General features: G+C 30.1%; 1 protein-coding gene across 1 annotated transcript in view; it reads left to right on the forward strand.

Annotated features, from left to right (window-relative positions):
• LOC113371666 (neuropilin and tolloid-like protein 2) overlaps window positions 1-21,045 on the forward strand; it is a 658,950-nt gene that overhangs the window by 207,570 nt on the left and 430,335 nt on the right. Inside the window, exon 8 of the mRNA XM_026612314.1 lies at window positions 18,030-18,172. Within this exon, the coding sequence (XP_026468099.1) occupies window positions 18,030-18,172 (143 nt within the window). The remainder of the gene's footprint in view (window positions 1-18,029; window positions 18,173-21,045) is intronic.

Consider the following 21,045-nt stretch of genomic DNA (forward strand, 5'->3'; position numbering starts at 1 on the left):
GATATGGCTTAACGTAAATAGGTTTGTCATTGTTGTCAACTATAGGTATGGTGTGCGTAACTGTGTCTGTATGTGAAAGTTTATCATTTTCCAAATGAAAAAGATCTTGAAAATTTTTAGAAATATTTAATATTGATTTTTTTCTAGTTCCGTCATGTGATTCGTTTGGATGCATTTTAAAACTTTATTTATTCTTTGATTTTTATCGTCGATTATTATTTCATTATTTTGAACCTTATTGAATAAACATCTGATATCGATTGTTTCTTTATTTAAGTTGTCTTGATTTAATGATTTTGATTCTTGATTTATATTTATAGAGTCGATAATTTCATAATTATTCAACGGTTCAAAATGTACCTCGTTCGCACTAAGGAATTGATCCTTAGATGTTGGATTCATTACACTTATAATGAAACAATTATCGATTAGCTTCGCAACACTGTTGGCTAATATTAAACCATTATTAAATTGTTTTGATAGACATAAAGCGTCTTCGGTTAATTTAGTATCTATTTTTATTTTCATTTCCAATCGCGAAGGTATTAAAATTTTTTGATGATTTACTAATGGCGTTGTAATTACTTGATCATTAAATTGTAGGGACAGTGATTTTAAGTCGTAATTAATATTTGCCTTAAATTTCATCAAAAAATCTTTACCGATGATGCCAGAATATTTTATAGAAAGATTTGATATTACTTGAAAAGGATATTCTATAATTTGATCTGAAAATTTAAGCTTAATATAGGAGACACCATGGGTGATAAGTGAATTCGCCGTGATTCCAAGTACTTCAATTTTTTTTATCGGGATATACAAGAGTATCTTTGTCTATAGCATGAAGTTTAATTAATGAAATATCACTACCGGTATCTATCAAAAAATTATTAAAATCATTCGGCATGTCTAACAATTGAAAAATTACAGAATCACAGGTATTATTAAAATTTAATTTAGAATCTTTGCTTACAAAAATGCCCGTCCCGGAACGGGCCCGGACGAGTTTTTTTGATTGCTCTCTATTTCGTTTTTATTAGATACGTCTTCTGTTTTTGCGTTTTCCGTCCGACTATCCGTTTGACAATATGAACAAGATTATTTTTTTATTTCTGAGGTTGAGGATACTGGTCTATGCGATGTTGGAATAAAACTTTTACGATTGGGATGCCTGCATTCATTAATTGTATGACCTATTTTCTTACAATAACTACACGTCTTAGAAAAATTATTTGGGTTATATTTTGTTCTAAAAAAACAATTATTAGCGGTGTGCCCTATTTTTTTACATAATTCACAATTTACGTTAATATGTGATGAAGTTAAATCTTCAGTCACTGCAAAATTGATAGCATCATTTAAGTCACTGAATCTACATGATTTAATTAAATTTTTTAATGGAATTTTGATACCATCGACAAAACTTCTAAGAGCCGTCTCCATATATACAATTCGTAATCTTTCCGCTATTTCTTGCCCTTGAGAATCGCAGTCTTTATTAAACATTTTATCAACTATATCCAAAATTCTGTCGCCAAAAGATTTAACTGATTCATTTTAAAATTGCTTAATATTGATAAGTTTGGAATATAAAGTGGAAACAGAAGTTTGGTCATAATATTCTTTACATAAATGTGTTTTTAATACTGAATAATTTGAAATTTTATTACGGGTAACTTTTACTAATACTTTACTTGGTAACTTACTTTTTATTATTAAAAATAATTTTTGTGCTTCCTCGGGTAATAAATTTACATGTAACGAGTAACATGCATCAATAAATGCACGTACATTGATTTCATTTTCATCAAAATTTGGAATAATAGCTAGAGCTAAATTTAAATCTAATTTATTTTCATTACCATTACCGATTGTATTCTCCATCTTGTGATTGAATGGTCCCTTGCCCTTGCTTAGGTATAAATCCTTATCCAGCCTCAAATATACACAATAGAATCGCCTTCTTGGAAAATTACCACTACTTGTCCCGCGTCTCAAAATAGCGTAGATGAATCACTTTTCAAGTTTTGGTTTTATTTCTCATAGATAATATTCGTTTTATTAAGATCGGTAATGCACTTAATTACTCGGTTTTAATACATTATTTTAGTTTTATTTGATGATTTGTTTTATTATTGTAGTATTTTATACTGGAGTACTATTTTATCATAGTTTTGGTTTTTATTTATTACAGTTATTACTTATTGATTGATATTTGTAGAATAATTAGTTATGATTTTGTTTATTATTTAGGAATACGCCAATTTTATCACCACAATTTTGATATATTAACACTTAATTTGAATTCACTAGTTGAAGTTTGTTTTCACGCACACATATTTTTATTATTTTATTATTGATTTCGGAGTAGGTATCGTAATTAGCTGCCACCAAATGAAGATATTAATTATGGGTTCTCTTCTTGATATGTAAAAACAAACACTTTTTAAGATTTATATTATAGATTTTATTTTAAATTGTAACTTACATTATTGCGTGTTGATATTTTTAATCTGTACTTGTTGGCGGTTCAAACATAACTAACTCCCGCTCACTAATAATCAGTTTTTACCTGATTCGACCCTTATTGTCGGATAAGGGTCGATTTATAAAAGTTTTATATAAATGGTACCAACATACGAGATTTAATTACAAACATATTTTAATGAACATGTGTTAAACATAAAATATTATAATAAATACATAATAGTTCTTAACAATATACACATAATACGTATATATAAATACGGACATGTAACATATACTCGTATAGACACAATTATATATATATATATATATATATACACCCACATATATATATATATATATATATATATATATATATATACACCCACATATATATATATATATATATATATATATATATATATATATATATATACATACATGTACAATACAGACACATATACATATATAAACAACAAAGGTAACTTACATAAATATGGTCTTACATCAGTAACTAGCGCATGGCACATAATTTTGCACTATCATATATACACTAACTTGTTTTTTGTTTTTGTTAAACAGAGTATAGCAAACTATTTGTGAAATATATAATATATTTTGCACGAAGAAAGTAGTTTAAGCGTACGTATCCGAGGCAGTAATGAAACATGTGTTTAAAAACTATTTGAAGAGACCGTTTGAAAGATAGTTGGCGAGTTTTTTTTTACAATCAGTGTTTCGAAGTATGGGTGAAGAGGCTAAGAAACAAAGTTTGGGATCGGACCGCGTAAGGGTAGGTTTACAAGTTCGGAATTACGCTAGTTAAGAGGAAACAAATTTGGAAATATTATTGAGGCATCACTCCTTTTATTAATTTTTAACTATATCTAATACCTATTTTGAATTCAACGACCGTTTCTATTTCCAAATTTTTGGCACACCTATGGGTTTTTCTATATCTCCAGCACTCGCTGAGTTATCTTATATTTAGAGACCAAAGTGTTTAATTCTTGCAAATTAGATCTTCAATTTTATTACAGGTACGTGGATGACAGTTTTACTTGTGTGCCGGTTAAAAACTTTGAACTTTTACTCCACAATTTCAACTCTTTCAATGAACATATCTCCTTCACTTTCGAAAAACAACAGAACAATTCCATCAGCTTTCTTGACGTCAAAATTATAAAAACCTTAGATAACCGTATCATCACAAATTAGTACCAAAAACCTACTTGGTCGGGCAGGTATTTAAACTTTCATTCCTATCGCCCCTCTAGCATGAAAATAGGTACTATAATTAATTCAGTTGATCACGCCATACTTCTCTCGGACAAACAATTTTGGTCTGCTAATTTATCGTTAATCCACACAACACTTATTATGAACACTTATCCTTCTAATCTCATAAACTCTGTCACGAACAATAGACTCAAATTTCTCAATAATAACATTAATATCTCTTCTTCTTCAACCAAAATCTCCAAAGACAATAACATTATTGGCAATGTTTGTCTCCCGTTTATTAAGGAACTCTTTCCCATTTGAAAAAAATGTTTCACAAGGTCGACTTAAGATTAATTTGTAACATAGACTTAACCCTTAGCTCTCTTTTTTCCAACCTCAAATCAACCACTAGTTTAGAACGCACATCAAATATTGTCTATAAATTAAAATGCAATGATTGTGATTCCATTTACACAGGTGAAACTGGACAGAATTTAATAAAACGACTAAAACAATAATGATAATAACTCAAAAAAATCCTCGACAAAATCAAACCATCATAACAAAACATATAAAAAATTTTAAACATTCTTTTAACTTTTACAACGCTAGTATACTTTATCACGAACGGAACATTATTCAAAGAAGGTTTGCTGAATCCTGTCTAATCAGCATCAATAGATCTTGCGTTAATAAAAGATGTGATGCCTCCTTACTCTGTGAAAATGATCAGGTGATACTCAATAATATTTCCAAATTTGTTTCCTCTTAACTAGTAAAAAAAAACTCGCCAACTATCTTTCAAACGGTCTCTTCAAATAGTTTTTAAACACATGTTTCATTACTGCCTCGGATACGTGCGCTTAAACTACTTTCTTCGTGCAAAATATATTATATATTTCACAAATATTTTGCTATACTCTGTTCAACAAAAACAAAAACCAAGTTAGTGTATATATGATAGTGCGAAATTATGTGCCATGCGCTAATTACTGATGTAAGACCATATTTATGTAAGTTACCTTTGTTGTTTATATATGTGTATGTGTCAGTATTGTATATAATTGTATATATATATGTGTATATGTCCGTATGTATATATTTATATATACGTATTATGTGTATATATATATATATATATATATTTATGTATATGTGTACGTGTTTGTACATGTATATCATATATATGTCTGTTTATGTGTATATTTATGTATATATATTACGCTTTTGTATGTTTGTATATATTCCTTTTTACTTTTCATTTCTTTTGTTTGTCTATCTGTTTAGTTATAATTGTTATTGTTATAATTATATTACCTATATCTATAGTTTTTTTTCCAATTTCTGTCATTTTTTACTAATTTATATTAATTTTTCAATGTTCTTTCTGTAGATCCACTGATGATGACATAAAATCCTATGTCGAAACGTTTGAAAAAAATTAAAGATTAACTTCTAAATTTTTGCCTTTTAGTTGATGTATGCCCTTGAAGAACTTATATATATATATATATATATATATATATATATATATATATATATATAGATTATGCCCGATTATTAGACTTTGTTAATATATATATATATATATATATATATATATATATATATATACGAGTATATATATATATATATATATATATATATATATATATATATCTTCCGAAACGTTGACAGTAAACAAATAATTAAATAAAGAAATTGTTTATTAAAAACTTTTCTTGTTTTTTTATTTTGTATTATTTTTGGATTCTTGTTCGAAACTCTACAAAATATATATATATATATATATATATATATATATATACATATACACACCTACATATATATACACATGTACATATATACATACAAACATACAAATATATATATATATATATATATATATATATTATATATATATTAAATGTTTAATATGAACAAAACAGCACTCAGATTTTTTTAAAACAACTTTATTTTATGATTACAAACGTTTCGAGAACATGGTGTGCCTTATCATGAGTGTAATTTCAATAACAGTTACTTATTACTAAACATTCTGTAATATTTTATTTAAAACTATATTTTGACTTTTTAATATAAAACATCAACTATTCCTTGCATTGGCAAGTGACAATTGTTTCAATCAATGCTTGACACGGTACTAACTGACATGTGACATTTACAGAATTATTCGAAACAAATCTGAAGTATCTAACGGAGACAGGATGGGTAACATTAAAATGTAAACAAAGGAAGGCGCTCGCATACAAAAATCGATAAATATGAAAAAACAGATTAATTTATTGAAAAGAATAAGATAAATGAAAAAAATATAAATTATTAATGATGTTTATATAAGTGTCATGTAAAATATTTGTGTCGGTTCTCAGATTTTTGCTATTGTTAGCCCGAACTATTAACATTGATTCTGCCAAGCTCCGTTTAAATAAGTCTTTCTCATGGAATAAGATTTGGGGATTGTCAAAATCAAACTTATGGTTGTTGATATTAGCATGATCCACAAGTGTACTTTTAAATTTTTTGTTATCTATTTTTTCGCATTGTAATTCATGTTGCCTGAGTCTTTTTTCTAAGTTCTGGCAAATGTAAGAGCAATTACAATCCAAACAATTTACTTTATAAACTATATCTTTCTTTTTTGTTAAAGGAGTTTCATCTTTAATGTTGGAATATAAAAATTTTAATTGTTTCAATGAAGAAAAAGTAATATGAATATTATGTTTTTTGAAAAGTCTTTTTGATAATTGGTTAAAATTATTGTCAAGATATGGAAAATTAATGAAAAAAGTTTTTTCAGGAACACTTGTTTTGCCAAGTTCTTCCGGTTTCTTATCAAAAGGTTCAAGTAATTTAGCGACTCTGTTTTTAATAATTAGACAAATTAACTTATATGGAAAATTATTGCCAAGTAGGATCGTTTTAACTAATTTTATGTTTGTATCATAAAACAGAGGATCAGATAATAAAATAGCGTGATCTACAAGATTTAAAATGGTAGAAATTTTTATATTGAGAGGAACATGCGAATTAAAATTAATGTATCTCCCGGACCAACTATCTTTTCTGTACCAGTCTGTATAACATACACCACCTCTATTAATGAGTCGTTAATGAGTTTACGTCAAGAAAATGTAACGTCGAATCGTTTTCAAGTTCCTGAGTGAATTGTAAAAATGAATTGTACTCATTGAATTTGTTGAAAACATTATCTATATCTTTTTTATTAAGTAATATTAATGTGTCATCGACATATCTGAAATAAACCACAGGTTTGGAAGGTAAAGAGTTTAAAACATGATTTTCCAAATCTTGTAATACTAAATCAGCTAAAACAGGACTTAATGGACTGCCCATTGGACAACCTCTTTTCATCGTATAATATTATTTATTAAAAGTGAAATATGATGCTTTTAAAAGTAATTCTATTCCTGAAATAAAAGTTTCTATCGGTAAACATGTAAATTCAACTATTTGCATCCATCTTTTCTTTATAGCTCTAATAATTAGATAATGCGGAAGATTATTAAATAAATTAATGACATCCTGACTCATAAAGGAACAATCAGGAGGAATTACTTTATATTTTATATGTTCTATTAACTGGAAAGAGTTATTTAAACGGTATGGAGAATCTATGGTGACATTCTTTAAAATATCTGAAAAATATTTTGCTAAGAAGTAGTATGGCGAATCAATGTAGGAAACAATTGGTCTAAATGGGCAATTAGGTTCATGGATCTTTGGAAGGCAATAGAACTTTGGGGTTAAAGGATGTTGTACTTTTAACTTTAGTGATATGGTATTATTGATATGTCCCTTTTTCTCTAATAAATTTATAAATTTAAAAACTTGTCTATGGTGATAGTTGTTCGGATCCGATGCCAATTCTTCATATAGAGATTCATCACTGAGAATTTTCTTTGCTTCTTTATCATACTCCTCTTTTAACAAAACCACTGAAATGTTTCCTTTATCTGCCTTACACACTAATAATTGTTTGTTATCTTGAATAAATTTTTTTGTAGCTATGATGTCCCGGTAGATGTACGATGTATTATTCTTGCACTGTACTTTGTTTTTGTGAGTTTTTTGAAATGTTGTAAAATGTTTCATTAACATAAATCTCATCCGTTCGATTTCTTTTTCTTCTGGATCTTTGATTAATTTAAGGCCGGCTTCTAGGCTGCTAATAACTTTAATTGAATCATTGAATGTTAAAATTTTTTGTTGGATTCAAAACTTTGGACCTAGAGCCAATATATACTTTGTATTATCTGGTATATGAATATCCGTTTTGTTTATAACCCATTTGTTCCAATCGAAACCTGTATTGATAATCGGATGTGCTTTGTCTCTTAGCTCTATTAGTTTCTTAAGTTTGTTGCATTGTTTGTTCTTTATCTGATCAAAAAGTTTTTGGTATTTCTTTTGTTCTAGAAAAATAAATTTCTCGAATTCTAATTCTTCTAATGAGTCCTGTGTCACACGTTTGGATATTATTAAATTATTATTTAATCGATTGATTTCTTTTGCACTGTCTGCGATTTCATATTTCAAAATTTTATTCTGAAGGATCAATAGACTGTTATTTAGTTTTTGTATATTATTGTAAATTTAATTTTTGAATGTTAAATTGTTGGTGATAAAATTAGGTAAAACATTCTCGTGCTTGCATTTAATTAAGAAATTCCTTTTGTTGGTGGTCTTCGCTAATGCATTGAAAGTTGATGTTATTTGTCTGCAATGGTATACGGCTTCTGAACCATATTTATTGTAAACTGTGTTGAAAAACGATTGATCCATTTTTAGTTCTGGAGTATATAATATAGAATTTTATGATATGAGTGGAACGAATATTAAATGTTTAATATGAACAAAACAGCACTCAGATTTTTTTAACACAACTTTATTTTATGATTACAAACGTTTCGAGACCATGGCGTGCCTCATCATCAGTGTAATTTCAATAACAGTTACTTATTACTAAACATTCTTTAATATTTTATTTAAAACTATATTTCGACTTTTTAATATAAAACATCAACTATTCCTTGCATTGGCAAGTGACAATTGTTTCAATCAATGCTTGACACGGTACTAACTGACATGTGACATTTACAGAATTATTCGAAACAAATCTGAAGTATCTAACGGAGACAGGATGGGTAACATTAAAATGTAAACAAAGGAAGGCGCTCGCATACAAAAATCGATAAATATGAAAAAACAGATTAATTTATTGAAAAGAATAAGATAAATAAAAAAATTATAAATTATTAATGATGTTTATATAAGTGTCATGTAAAATATTTGTGTCGGTTCTCAGATTTATGCTATTGTTAGTCCGAACTATTAACACTGATTCTGCCATGTTCCATTTAAATAAGTCTTTCTCATGGAATAAGATTTGGGGATTGTCAAAATCAAACTTATGGTTGTTGATATTAGCATGATCCACAAGTGTACTTTTAAATTTTTTGTTGTCTATTTTTTCGCATTGTAATTCATGTTGCCTGAGTCTTTTTTCTAAGTTCTGGCAAATGTAAGAGCAATTACAATCCAAACAATTTACTTTATAAACTATATCTTTCTTTTTTGTTAAAGGAGTTTCATCTTTAATGTTGGAATATAAAAATTTTAATTGTTTCAATGAAGAAAAAGTAATATGAATATTGTGTTTTTTGAAAAGTATTTTTGATAATTGGTTAAAATTATTGTCAAGATATGGAAAATTAATGAAAAAAGTTTTTTCAGGAACACTTGTTTTGCCAAGATCTTCCGGTTTCTTATCAAAAGGTTCAAGTAATTTAGCGACTCTGTTTTTAATAATTGGACAAATTAATTTATATGGAAAATTATTGCCAAGTAGGATCGTTTTAACTAATTTTATGTTTGTATCATAAAACAGAGGATCAGATAATAAAATAGCGTGATCTACAAGATTTAAAATGGTAGAAATTTTTATATTGAGAGGAACATGCGAATTAAAATTAATGTATCTCCCGGACCAACTATCTTTTTTGTACCAGTCTGTATTACATACACCGCCTGTATTAATGAGTTTTACGTCAAGAAAATGTAACGTCGAATTATTTTCAAGTTCCTGAGTAAAAATGATTCGACGCATATAATTGGATTATAACTCTTTTAATTCTGATTTTATCATAACTTGTAATTTACTATTTTAAAGGTGATTAAATGAGCTACAACTTTCTCTACCATAAATTTTACCGTAACTTCTCTTATTTTGAAACGGCGAAGGGTTAAAGGGCTCGCAAGACACTCCGGTTGGACAACCGTGCACTCTTTAAACAATTAGAACTCTATCAATATCTGTGTAACAAAAAAATAATAAAAAGCAATAATTAGTCTGAAAAATACCTTGAATTTTCATATATATACTTTTATACGTATTCTTTCGGAGATATTATAATGAGAATTTGTTTTTTTTTTTTAAATGGATTTTTTTAACTTGAGTTAAACTTTCAACATGAGTTTTTTGAAAATCGTTTGTACTAATGTTATGGTATTTTCTAGAATTCATCAAGATCTATCAAACCAAGTTAATTCTAGATGGAAAACGATTATTTTTAATTTTGGTGGAAATGGCACTCATAAACTATTTGATTTAAATGAAAAAAAAAAACATTGTGTGCGTCTTTTAATTGCATGATAGCTCACTCATTTTACACGCAGAAGTATTTCTTTTAAAGCTTATTTGGAGAACTATAAAAACCCATTTTTATAATTAACTTAATATTGTTCTTAGAACACTGTAAAATAGCACTTTATTAGGATTTTTATTGATATAATTTTGTTCAATATATAATTTTCGTTAAAATGATGAAAAACGCAAAAAAACAAATTTTCAGTAGCCAGTAACTTGAAAAGTATTTGCTTTTCTGAAAAACATTATTAAAAATTTTTCTCTTATAATTAGTTCTTTTATCCACACCAAACGTTATTACACCACTGAAAAGAAATGTCATGCCCCCGGGAAGTGGCAAAGGAGTCTAAATTGTTTTCACTTTTGAACTTGAGAGTAAGATGAGCCTAATTCCAAAATTCCAAACGAATTGGAAAACAGTAAAAAAAACTTCAGGCCCAAAGCGCTCCATTGAGTAAATATTTCGTACAAAATACCAACCATGCCAACCTTTGCTTGACAAGAGCCTCAAATAATATCCATTATTATTGATTACGGCTTGCTTATGAATAAATAAATACATAAATAAATAAATAAATTATTTTATAAGGTGTATTGTTATTTTTGAGTTGCATTAAATTTTTATATAATCTCTACAAAAGCTTACAGGTGGCGTAAAATGGACCAACTAAACCATTAGCCTGGCAAAGGCGTTGATAATGAAAAATAATAAATAAAAAAGTGAATTAAGTTAAAAATAAACAATTTTAATCTGCAGATGAATATTTCTGACGAAATACCAGATCAAGGCTATTAAAGTGTTGTCTCTGTAAAAAAAATGTACCCATATGAATTTTTGACACAATAAAACTTCTAAATAATTTTTTGAATCAGTAATTTTTTTTGTATTGTGACTTAGTATAGTAAGGCAAAACGACTGCAAATTGAATATGAGCGCAATCACTTATGGCTCGCCTCCTTTGCACGAATTCGTACGGCGAATCTGTTCGCAAAGTGCGCAAACAAAATGATTCGCCGTGCGCGTCAGACGCATGCGCAGACTGTCAAACGCATGTTATTTTATTTGCATCTTATATTAATTTAATTTTTGGCACATCTCAGCTGCTTTCCGGCAATAATAACGTAGACATTACATTTTCCTTATTTATAATCATGAATTTATTATATTTTAATATTGCCTTAGCCTATAAGTGAATAGAAATGTTTGGCAAATGACAGTTGTCATTTATTTTTAATGTCAAACCATGCCTTAAATATTTTAAAAGTCAAACAATGATAAGCGGTTTTTTGTATTTACCATGTCATCCACCCGAGAAGTGGTAAAGGAGTCTAAATTGTTTTCACTTCTGAAGAGTAAGATAAACCTAGTTCCAAAATTTCAAACGAAATGGAAAACAGTAAAAAAAGTTCAGACCGAAAGCGCTCCATTGAGTAAATATTTCGTACCCAATGCCAAACATGTGAATTTTTGACACAATTAAACTTCTAAATAATTTTTTGAATAAGTAAATTATTTTTGTATTGTGAATTAGTAATGTAAGGAATATACGACTGCATTTAAAAGTTAAAAAATAATAATCAGTCAAATTGAATTATAAGCTAAGTTTGATGTGCAATCACTGACAGATGCATGCGCGGACTGCATCACCTGTCAGACACATGTTGACTGTAAATCTTATATTATGTTAATTTTTGGCACATCTCAGCAGCTGTTCGACAATAATAATGTAGACATTACATTTTTCTTATTCATAATCATAAATATATTATATTTTTATATTGCCTTAGCCTATAAGTGAATAGAAATGTTTGACAACAGTCTTCATTTGTTTTTAATGTCAAACAATGCCCCAAATATTTTCAATGTCAATCAATGATAAGCGGTTTTTTGTATTATTTTTTTTTATTTATTTCTGCAATCTAACTATATTTCTATGAATCAAAAAATCCTAGAAAATTCCCTTAACAAACTTCAGGAAAATTTATAAAAATCCGAATAATAGTTTAGGAAGATTAACCATTCATACCAAATTACAGAAGAATTTTATATATAAGATATATATTATAAGTATCATGGTGGATGGAATATTAAATTAACTAGTTGTAATTATTTCATTTATTTATGGTTATATATTTTATTACATATGTATTGACTTGATACGAGATTAACTCAAAATAGCTCGGATTAGAACTTAAGCGCAATTCAGTTCTTGCAAAAATAATAAATTATTTACATTAAATTACATCTATTATTTACGTGATTGGGACTAAGAAAGAATTTTCTGCACAAAAATAACAACGAAATTGACCATAAAGATGATAATAATTAAGCATAAAAATTTTATATACAGCTTATGTATTTTGATGTTTTGATGTTTTTCTTATTTTTGTGAATATTCACATATCTGTATATTTTATTCTATAATAACTATTTTATATAATATTATATTATTGCTATTTTTGTCAATAACAGAATGAATAAAAAAAATGTATTTTTTTATTGGGCAATGTCAACTATTTTTTTAAATGTAATTATGAATGCTGATGTAATTTTGAATAAAAGGTCAAGCTCGATATTTTATATAAGGGCCATTTACGATTTTCGATTAGGGGTGGGAACCTGAAATAGAGTCTTTAATTTCTAGTATATATACAATATATACTTTTAGCTTTTAGGTGTAAAATCAGCAATGTCTTTTAAAAATCGCCGTGATAAGTTAATAATTTCAACAATTCGAATACAATCTTATCAGTCGTATCCAACATGCAGAATAGACGGTAGAATGACGGTTATACTAGTGGCGTATTTCTCTTAGAGAAAAGTACAAGTCGTTGTTGTTTCCACTTTCTGGAAAAAGTCCCTTCTTTCAGGCATGTGTTCTAGACGTCTGGGATTATTGACGGTGCTGCCCAATGATGGTTTTTAAAACTATGTTAGGGATTCCATCAAATCCTGGAGCCCTCTGATTTCCTACACTGTTACAAGCCACCATTTACTCTTTTTCAGTGTCTGATGGAATGTCATCTAGTTTGCTTGATGAAAACTTATTACTGTAAGTGCGTTGCTGTGGAAACAGCGTAGTTACGCCTTTGTGAAAAAATTGAGGACATGTAAATATCTGCACCTTATAAGGCCAACCGCACACGTCTTTGTCCACCTCACATAAGAGCTCTTTCCAGCATCTATCGTTGGCCTTATTCAATGCACTTTCTTGTACTGTGCGATCAGTTCCTCAAAGTTAGGTCGTTGATAGCCACGCCGAGATTTTTTTCTTTTTTTGTGGCACTTTTTAGGACTACCTGTATACCGAGGGTCTTAAATTTATCCCACCTTTACGAAGCATACTGGCGTTACAGAGTTCGTCGAATCCTTGGTACTTCTTCTTGCGCATCCAGTGATCATCGGGTTACTGTCAAGGGCTATTATCAATGCATCTCGATCAAGAGATTTTGTCTTTCAGCCAATGCAGTTAGCTTACTTTATAGATCTTCTTTTTTATAGATCAATGTTCTGTTCCAACGATATTTTTCAGAGTATCGCATTATGGTCGTTGGCCGTGTTGTTATTCACCAACCTCCAGTTAGAGTTACCACTGACGAGGCTATGATCGAACTTGCGTCGTCTCTAGTGTAGGTCGGCGTATCACCATTATTGCTAAAAGCTTACAGTAGTGTTTTGTGTACTTACATCATCAATTTACCGCCCAGGAGTTAAAGTCCCCGCCTATCGCCACTGGATAATGTTGCTTTGCATCTTCGAAAAGCAGTAAATATCACAAGGGAGAGGCTAGGTGGTGCATAGCAGCTGTAGAAGCATTATGGGCAGCAACCTCTACGCTTCGAAGTTCGGCGCATAGTGCACATTTTGCTTGATTTGGACAGCTAGCGATTTTTGGCCCTCCTTGGCCGCACCCAATGCAAAGCTTTGAGTGGTTCGCTTTACTTTTACATTGCCCGTGATGCCCAAAAAACAACATTGAAAGCGCTGAAATGGCTTATTAAATGTTCTTATACGGCAATTCACCCATCCAATCCGAATTTTGCTAACTCCATCCAACAATTTCTACACCATAGCCGCTGTAGGCTTTATGCATCTTGATTGCCTTCGTTGATATTTCACAGGCTTGTTCACTTACTTTTTTTAGAGCAGTTTGAATGTCGGCCTTAGTTGTTTTGTCGTCAATGTCTCTAATTTCGATTGCAATCTTTGGCCTTTGTCTGCGCCGTCGACCGAGCTTGCTCGTCCGGGACGTACTGCTTCATTCGACGAAGAACCTCGCCATACTTTGCCTTCTCCGCTAACCAAATTAAATGTACGTCCGGTTTGAAAAATTTCCGCGTTTTCTTCCTATTGGGCTACGGCCGGCGCTCTTTTGGCTGCTGCTTTGCGATCTGCTCTTTAGTTATCCTTCTCTTTTCTTTTTTTGATTGGATGTTATGCCAGGCAATTGAATTCCTTCTGCTTGGTATTCTGTTCTGTCATAATATTCGGGGGACTTAGTTTTAAGCCCTCTTTCTTCATCACCTGACCGTATGTGGGGTCTGAGGAAATCCAGTCCTTATAAATCTCGTAAACCTAACGCTGTCAATTATATCATTACTTTTTAATAAATCTTCTGCAGATATTGTAAATCTCTTTCCTAGCATTATCAATCCTGTTTTAACTAAATTATGTTGATCTCCAACATGTTTGTTCTTGTTATGAATGAGTGGCAAACTCACTTCATATTTTTCATTGTTATGTAAATGAATAATTTTTATAAAAAGGTCTTTGCAAGTTCTGTCTGAGCCCTGCAGTGTAGATATTTTTCTCGATTCTTTCAAGTCGCCAAAACTTGTTAGTTTCTTCATATAATTGTTCTTTCACAATGTATCCTACATACTTTTGTTGTGCACTATCTAATACTGCTCTTGCTTCACGAAGCTCCCCTTGTGTGTTTAATTTTGATCATTGCAGTTGCTAACAAAATGTCGATAGAATTCGACCATTGAGAAAATAGTACCTTTTGTGTAGCTTCACTGCCTCTCACTGTTTCCTCCGGGGTGGAATCTCCGTTATTTACATGCATCATTGTGTGGTGTTCCTTCTGACATATACTGCAATTCTGACTAAATTTACATACATCTGGTAAATGAGGACCTGAACCTTTCTCGCAATGGAGAATAAGTCTTAAGATTTTCTGTCGTTTTATTATTGGTAGATTCTTGAATTTGAAGCAATTAAATACATGATCAAATGACCGTCGAATATACAATATATATATATATATATATATATATATATATATATATATATATATATACTGTTTGTAATATTTATCCTGAAAAACAATATTTTTAATCAATCAAAAGATTTTATTTTTGCCCCAGTATGTTCTACCTTGCCAGTCTTGGTTGCTTTTCCCAAAGTACACGATCTGCTTTCATGGAATTTATAAAATTGTTTTAACGTAGGAAGCTGTCCTTCTTTCTGTAATAAACTACAAGTTAGACAAGTATAGTGGTCTAATTTTTTTTGAAAGCTTAAATACTAAAATTATATCTCAACAAACTGCATCATGATGGATTGTTGCTAGTGACTGCGTTTGTTGCCTTGTTTGGTTCGAAAATAATTGTAGATTCTCATGTGATCCTCTTAGTATAGGTCGTTTATTGATTGTAGAAGTTCCGTAATTATCAGAAATTTATTATTATATCTATTTTGCAGTAAATCATAAGCCGTATTATAATTATAATTTGTCATGGAAATAATTGCTATTAAATTAGATGCTGATGATTCTAATGTTCCTTTCAAATAATACACGTTTTGAATATCTGATAATTGCTCATTGTTGTGTATAAGTGAGTAATAGATATATATGAATAATTTCCACTAAACATTGATAGATTTATACCTGAATGTTTGATGTTAACTTGTCTGTGTTTTATACCTATACTTAGGGACCGATTCTGCCGCAATGTTATGATAAGTTCATGTTATGAAGAATTTTCCATGTCAAAAAAACGATGTTAGATAAGTGTGTGTTTCTGATTCCTCTTAGGTAAGATACGAGTGACGTTGCAGTTTATGTTTAAAACGCCGGAATGAACAGCAAATACATGATATTTTGACAGCATTCAGTATGATTCATTCGCATAATGTATGGGGAGTCGGAGCGTAACATAGCCATCCGTAACATTTCTCTGTTATGCGTAGAATCGGTCCATTAGTTTACTTTCAAAAATACTATTTTCTAAAATGTCTTCGATTTGAGCTGATAGTTGAAAATGTATATTCAATAATTTCTCATACTCTTTTGAGCATGTTCCTGGACATAGAACATATAACTCTACGGAATAAGGAATATAAATTCTTACCCTGATTTATTAAATAACCACAGTGACAAAGTATATCATATTTAAACTAAACCTTTTGAAAAAATTTTAATTAAGCAATTTTGAAATGGTTTTAGACTAAATGTGGACTTACGTGTGATTTTCATTTGTGATCTCTGGTTGTAGTAATTTCAATTCGAGTGAACTCGACAACGCTTCCACGCATTAATGGCGGCTTCTCAGGTTCGCGGGTTTTTCATTCACGTAGAGCTTTTTTGGCTTTATAGAAATATTCACTATCATAATGTATATATAAAGACATTTTTTATAAATCTAAAATAAACTAGCCCCACTAGTTTCAAGCATCGTCTTATTGCAAATTGGTGGAACTTCCAGTACCAAAAATTTTTTTTTTTAAACATATTATCATTTTTGAAAAAAAATCACTTTGAAAAAATTCGATTTTTGAAAAACTATAAATTTTTGAAAAATAATTATTTTTTTGAAAAAAAAAACTTTTTTTTAAAAAAAATGTTTTCTTTATTTTGAACTATTTTGGAAGTTCTTAACTTTTTTTTCAAAGCAATCGTACTGCTTTAACAGCATAAACACAAAATATCGAAGCGCGTACGCGCCGCGTTACCGTCGAACAGATAAAACATTGGTACGGAACCCAAAGAAATGTAAATAAATTTGATACACAAAAAATGAACTGATTGTTCATCTTGTTAATACCAGTAAAATGTTTTTGAATTTTTAAAATCGGACTCTCCGTTCTCTTAAAAACTGAGTTACCGTTTGTGGCACTTCTTGACTCTTATCTTCGAAACGGCTAGACCTGCCTATGCCAAAAATTAATCAGCATGTCTCTTCATCAACAGCAATCTAATGTTTTTCAAATTATTCAAATCGATGGATCCGTGTTCCCGAAATCGTCGACGAATATTTGTATCCGCACACACACAAGCGCGCACACGCGTACATCCATTTTTTTTAAGGTATGCCAAAATATTCAGAAACCTCTGAAACGTAAAGATATATAAAAATTTTGCGATATTTATATTTTCAGACAGAAGAAGTTGTCACATTGATAAGAGGGAACACTCTATGCCATGTGTACAGTGCGCTGCTAAAATATAAACTTCAATTTTTATAATTAAACCGCTTTTCACAAGCCTGTAATAATTGACCACAGTCAGTTTGAGCACAAAATCTACCTTTACGCCAACTTTAATCAAAATCAGACACGAGCTATGCGCGGGTTCTCCTTGTAAGGCACAATGCCAGGCGCCACTAGTTTATAAAAATGTTCAAATGAATGCGTTTATTTCTTGATCGTTTATTTATTTTTCAGATTGGCGAAATACTGCGGTTCCCGTGCTGATTCAGTTACATCAGATAAAAATGTACTTAATGTACGTTTTGTTGCGGAAGCAGCTGCTGCAAAATCAAACTTTATAGCGTTATTCACGGCGTTTCGTGATAAACCAGCGCAAGGCAAGTACTGCTATTTTTATATTTTTTATAGCCTCTAATACGAAGATATCCGCATACAACTATATACATATCAAATTTATATATTACTAGCTGATCCGGCAAACGTTGTTTTGCTAAATAAGGTATTTCTAAACAATTTCTGGAGAATAAACACAATTAGTACTTTATTTTAAGTGTGTAAAGATGCATAGTTAGTACAATTAAACAATATAAAAAATACAGGGTGCGCCATTTAGACCTGCGGTATTTCAAAGTTGAATAACTCTGTCGGTAATTATCAGATTTTGACAAATGAGCATGATTCTGAAACGTCATTTAGTGCCATTTTAGACATGAGTCAATACACACCGAAATAACGCGCTGAAATCGTAACGCTTTACATTTCGAAGCTCATTTCACCCTCTCCGGCGGAGTCAATAAACAAAACTGTCGGATTTGGGGAACAGAAAACCCACACATGATTCATGAATCACCACTGCACGACCAAAAAATTACTGTTTGGGCTGGAGTGTGCTCCAAAACCATCATCGGACCATTTTTTTTTCAAATTTGGAGAAACCATCGACGGCGCACGTTATCATTGGATGTTGGCGCACTTTGTGTGTCCGCAAATGCGTGAAAAAGGCACCACTAACTTATATTTGCAACAAGACAGCGCCTTGCCACACCGCAGTTGCTACGATGCATTTTTTGCAGCGCAAGTTCCCGGGACACGTTGTGTCGAAAAATGGTGATTTGGAGTGGCCGCCTCGTTCTCCAGATTTAACCGTACCTGACTTTTTTCTTTGGGGTTATTTAAAAAGCAAAGTTTATGCCAGCAAGCCGAAGAAAATCGACGAATTAAAAGGTAACATACAGGCCGAAATAGCTGCTATAACGCCTGAAATGCTGGCCAATGTTATGCAGAATGCGCAAAAAAGAGCTGCTTTTTGTGTATCAAATGAAGGTGGTCATTTAATCGACGTTGTATTCTAAACCTGGTTTGAAATAAATGGCATGAAATATCCTAAATAAATCTTGTTCATTTGTCAAAATCTGATAAATACCGACAGAGTTATTCAACTTTGAAATACCGCAGGTCTAAAGGGCGCACCTTCTAAGTCAATTTATAATATACATTAACATTATTCGTTTTTCCATATTTTGTTAACAAAATCTAACTGGAAGTTTTACAAACTTTCTTTTGGAAACATGGTACATATAATACAATTCAAGCTTTTTTGTTTTTTCGACTTATACTGTACAAACTCATACTCAAACTCTAATTAATCGAATACTGACTACGTTTCAAGATTTTCAGATACTTTTTGAATTCGGGATTTTGTGTATAAATATTAATAATACTACTGAGCTTACATAAAAGTTTCAAATTTTAGCATGGAGAAGTAGAAAATGAAATAGGTATTTTTTCTTTGATTTGTTTTTTAAAAAGTTTTATGTGACATTCCATGAATATAAATAAAATTAATAAAAAATATATATGTAGGGTAGGGTGGGGCACAAAGGTTCAATTTGACTTTGAACAAATATAAATTATATTGTAAAAACCAAAACATTTTTATCACAACGAATAACACATATCAAACGAACAATTATCTACTTCATCATTGTAGAAATTTACCTCATAGGGGAGGTTACTTGGGACGGCCGGGTGGCAAACAAATCTTATTATAAGTTTAAAGGCATTTTGCAAAATAATAACTACATTATTCAACTAATACAAAATATAAGTAACCTTGATTTGGCATTTTGTCAGAAATATTTATCAGCAGAGGTCGAATAATTATTTATATAATGCATCTTATGTAAACTTGCTTTATTTAACTTAATTTACTTCTCTATTTGCTATTTTATATTTTTTACTCCTAGCAAGGGGTAATATTCAGATGGTCAAAAGCATTCAAAATTAAAAAAATATCAATAATGTCAATGCAAGAAATTACAAGTTTCTGGAATGAAATACTTTGAGAATTGCGTATTAAGCTTGCATTCTATTAAATGTATCAACAGTTCCAGTATTAAAACGAGAATAGCAGAAAAATTATTTACTATAATTCTTTAAAAAAAAAAAACAAATGTCCTAGAATTTTGAATGAATTTCTTCAAAACGATATGTCAAAATGTACGCATTTCAGACACAGTCAGACATCGATCATATTTCTAAATTAGATAAAAAACTTTAGCTGTTGAAGTTTGTAATGAATTAAACCAATTGATAATGCAATGTAAAATAGAATTTGCTCAAGGTTGGTTTCCACTAATTATGTAGAATAAATTGGCAAGATTTTCTATGAATTTATCGAAGAATGGACAATTATATTTGAGGTCCGAGGTTAAAAAGGTTCACCACCAATATTTCAAAAACCAGTAAAGATAAGAATTGTTCCATAACAATATTTGAAATTTATTTAAATGTTTTTTAAAAGTAATTTTAATTTTAATTGAGAATTGACAGTTTTATATATAACCAATTTAAAAGCTTACACCTGGATGGTATAAAAAGGACCAACTGAACATTACCCCTTGCCAGGAGTGAGAAATAAAAAATAGCAAACAGAAAAGTAAATTAAGTTAAATAAAGTAATTTTACAAAATATACATTATATAAATAGTTATTCGATCTCTGGTGATAAATATTTCTGACAAAATGCCTGATCAAGGTTACTTATATTTTGCATTAGTTGAATAATGTAGTTATTATTTTGCAAAATACCTTTAAACTTATAATAAGATATGTTTGCCACCAGGCCGACCCAAGTGACCTCACCTATGAGATAAATGGGACTATATGACAAATTTTTGGAAAAATGCAAAAATACACATACAATGATGAAGTAGATAATTGTTCGTTTGATATGTGTTATTTGTTGTGA

The sequence above is a fragment of the Ctenocephalides felis genome, unplaced genomic scaffold (assembly GCF_003426905.1).
Source record: "Ctenocephalides felis isolate EL2017-DRISC unplaced genomic scaffold, ASM342690v1 CF-g0.4_SCAFFOLD_01492, whole genome shotgun sequence".
Lineage (NCBI taxonomy): Eukaryota > Metazoa > Arthropoda > Insecta > Siphonaptera > Pulicidae > Ctenocephalides > Ctenocephalides felis.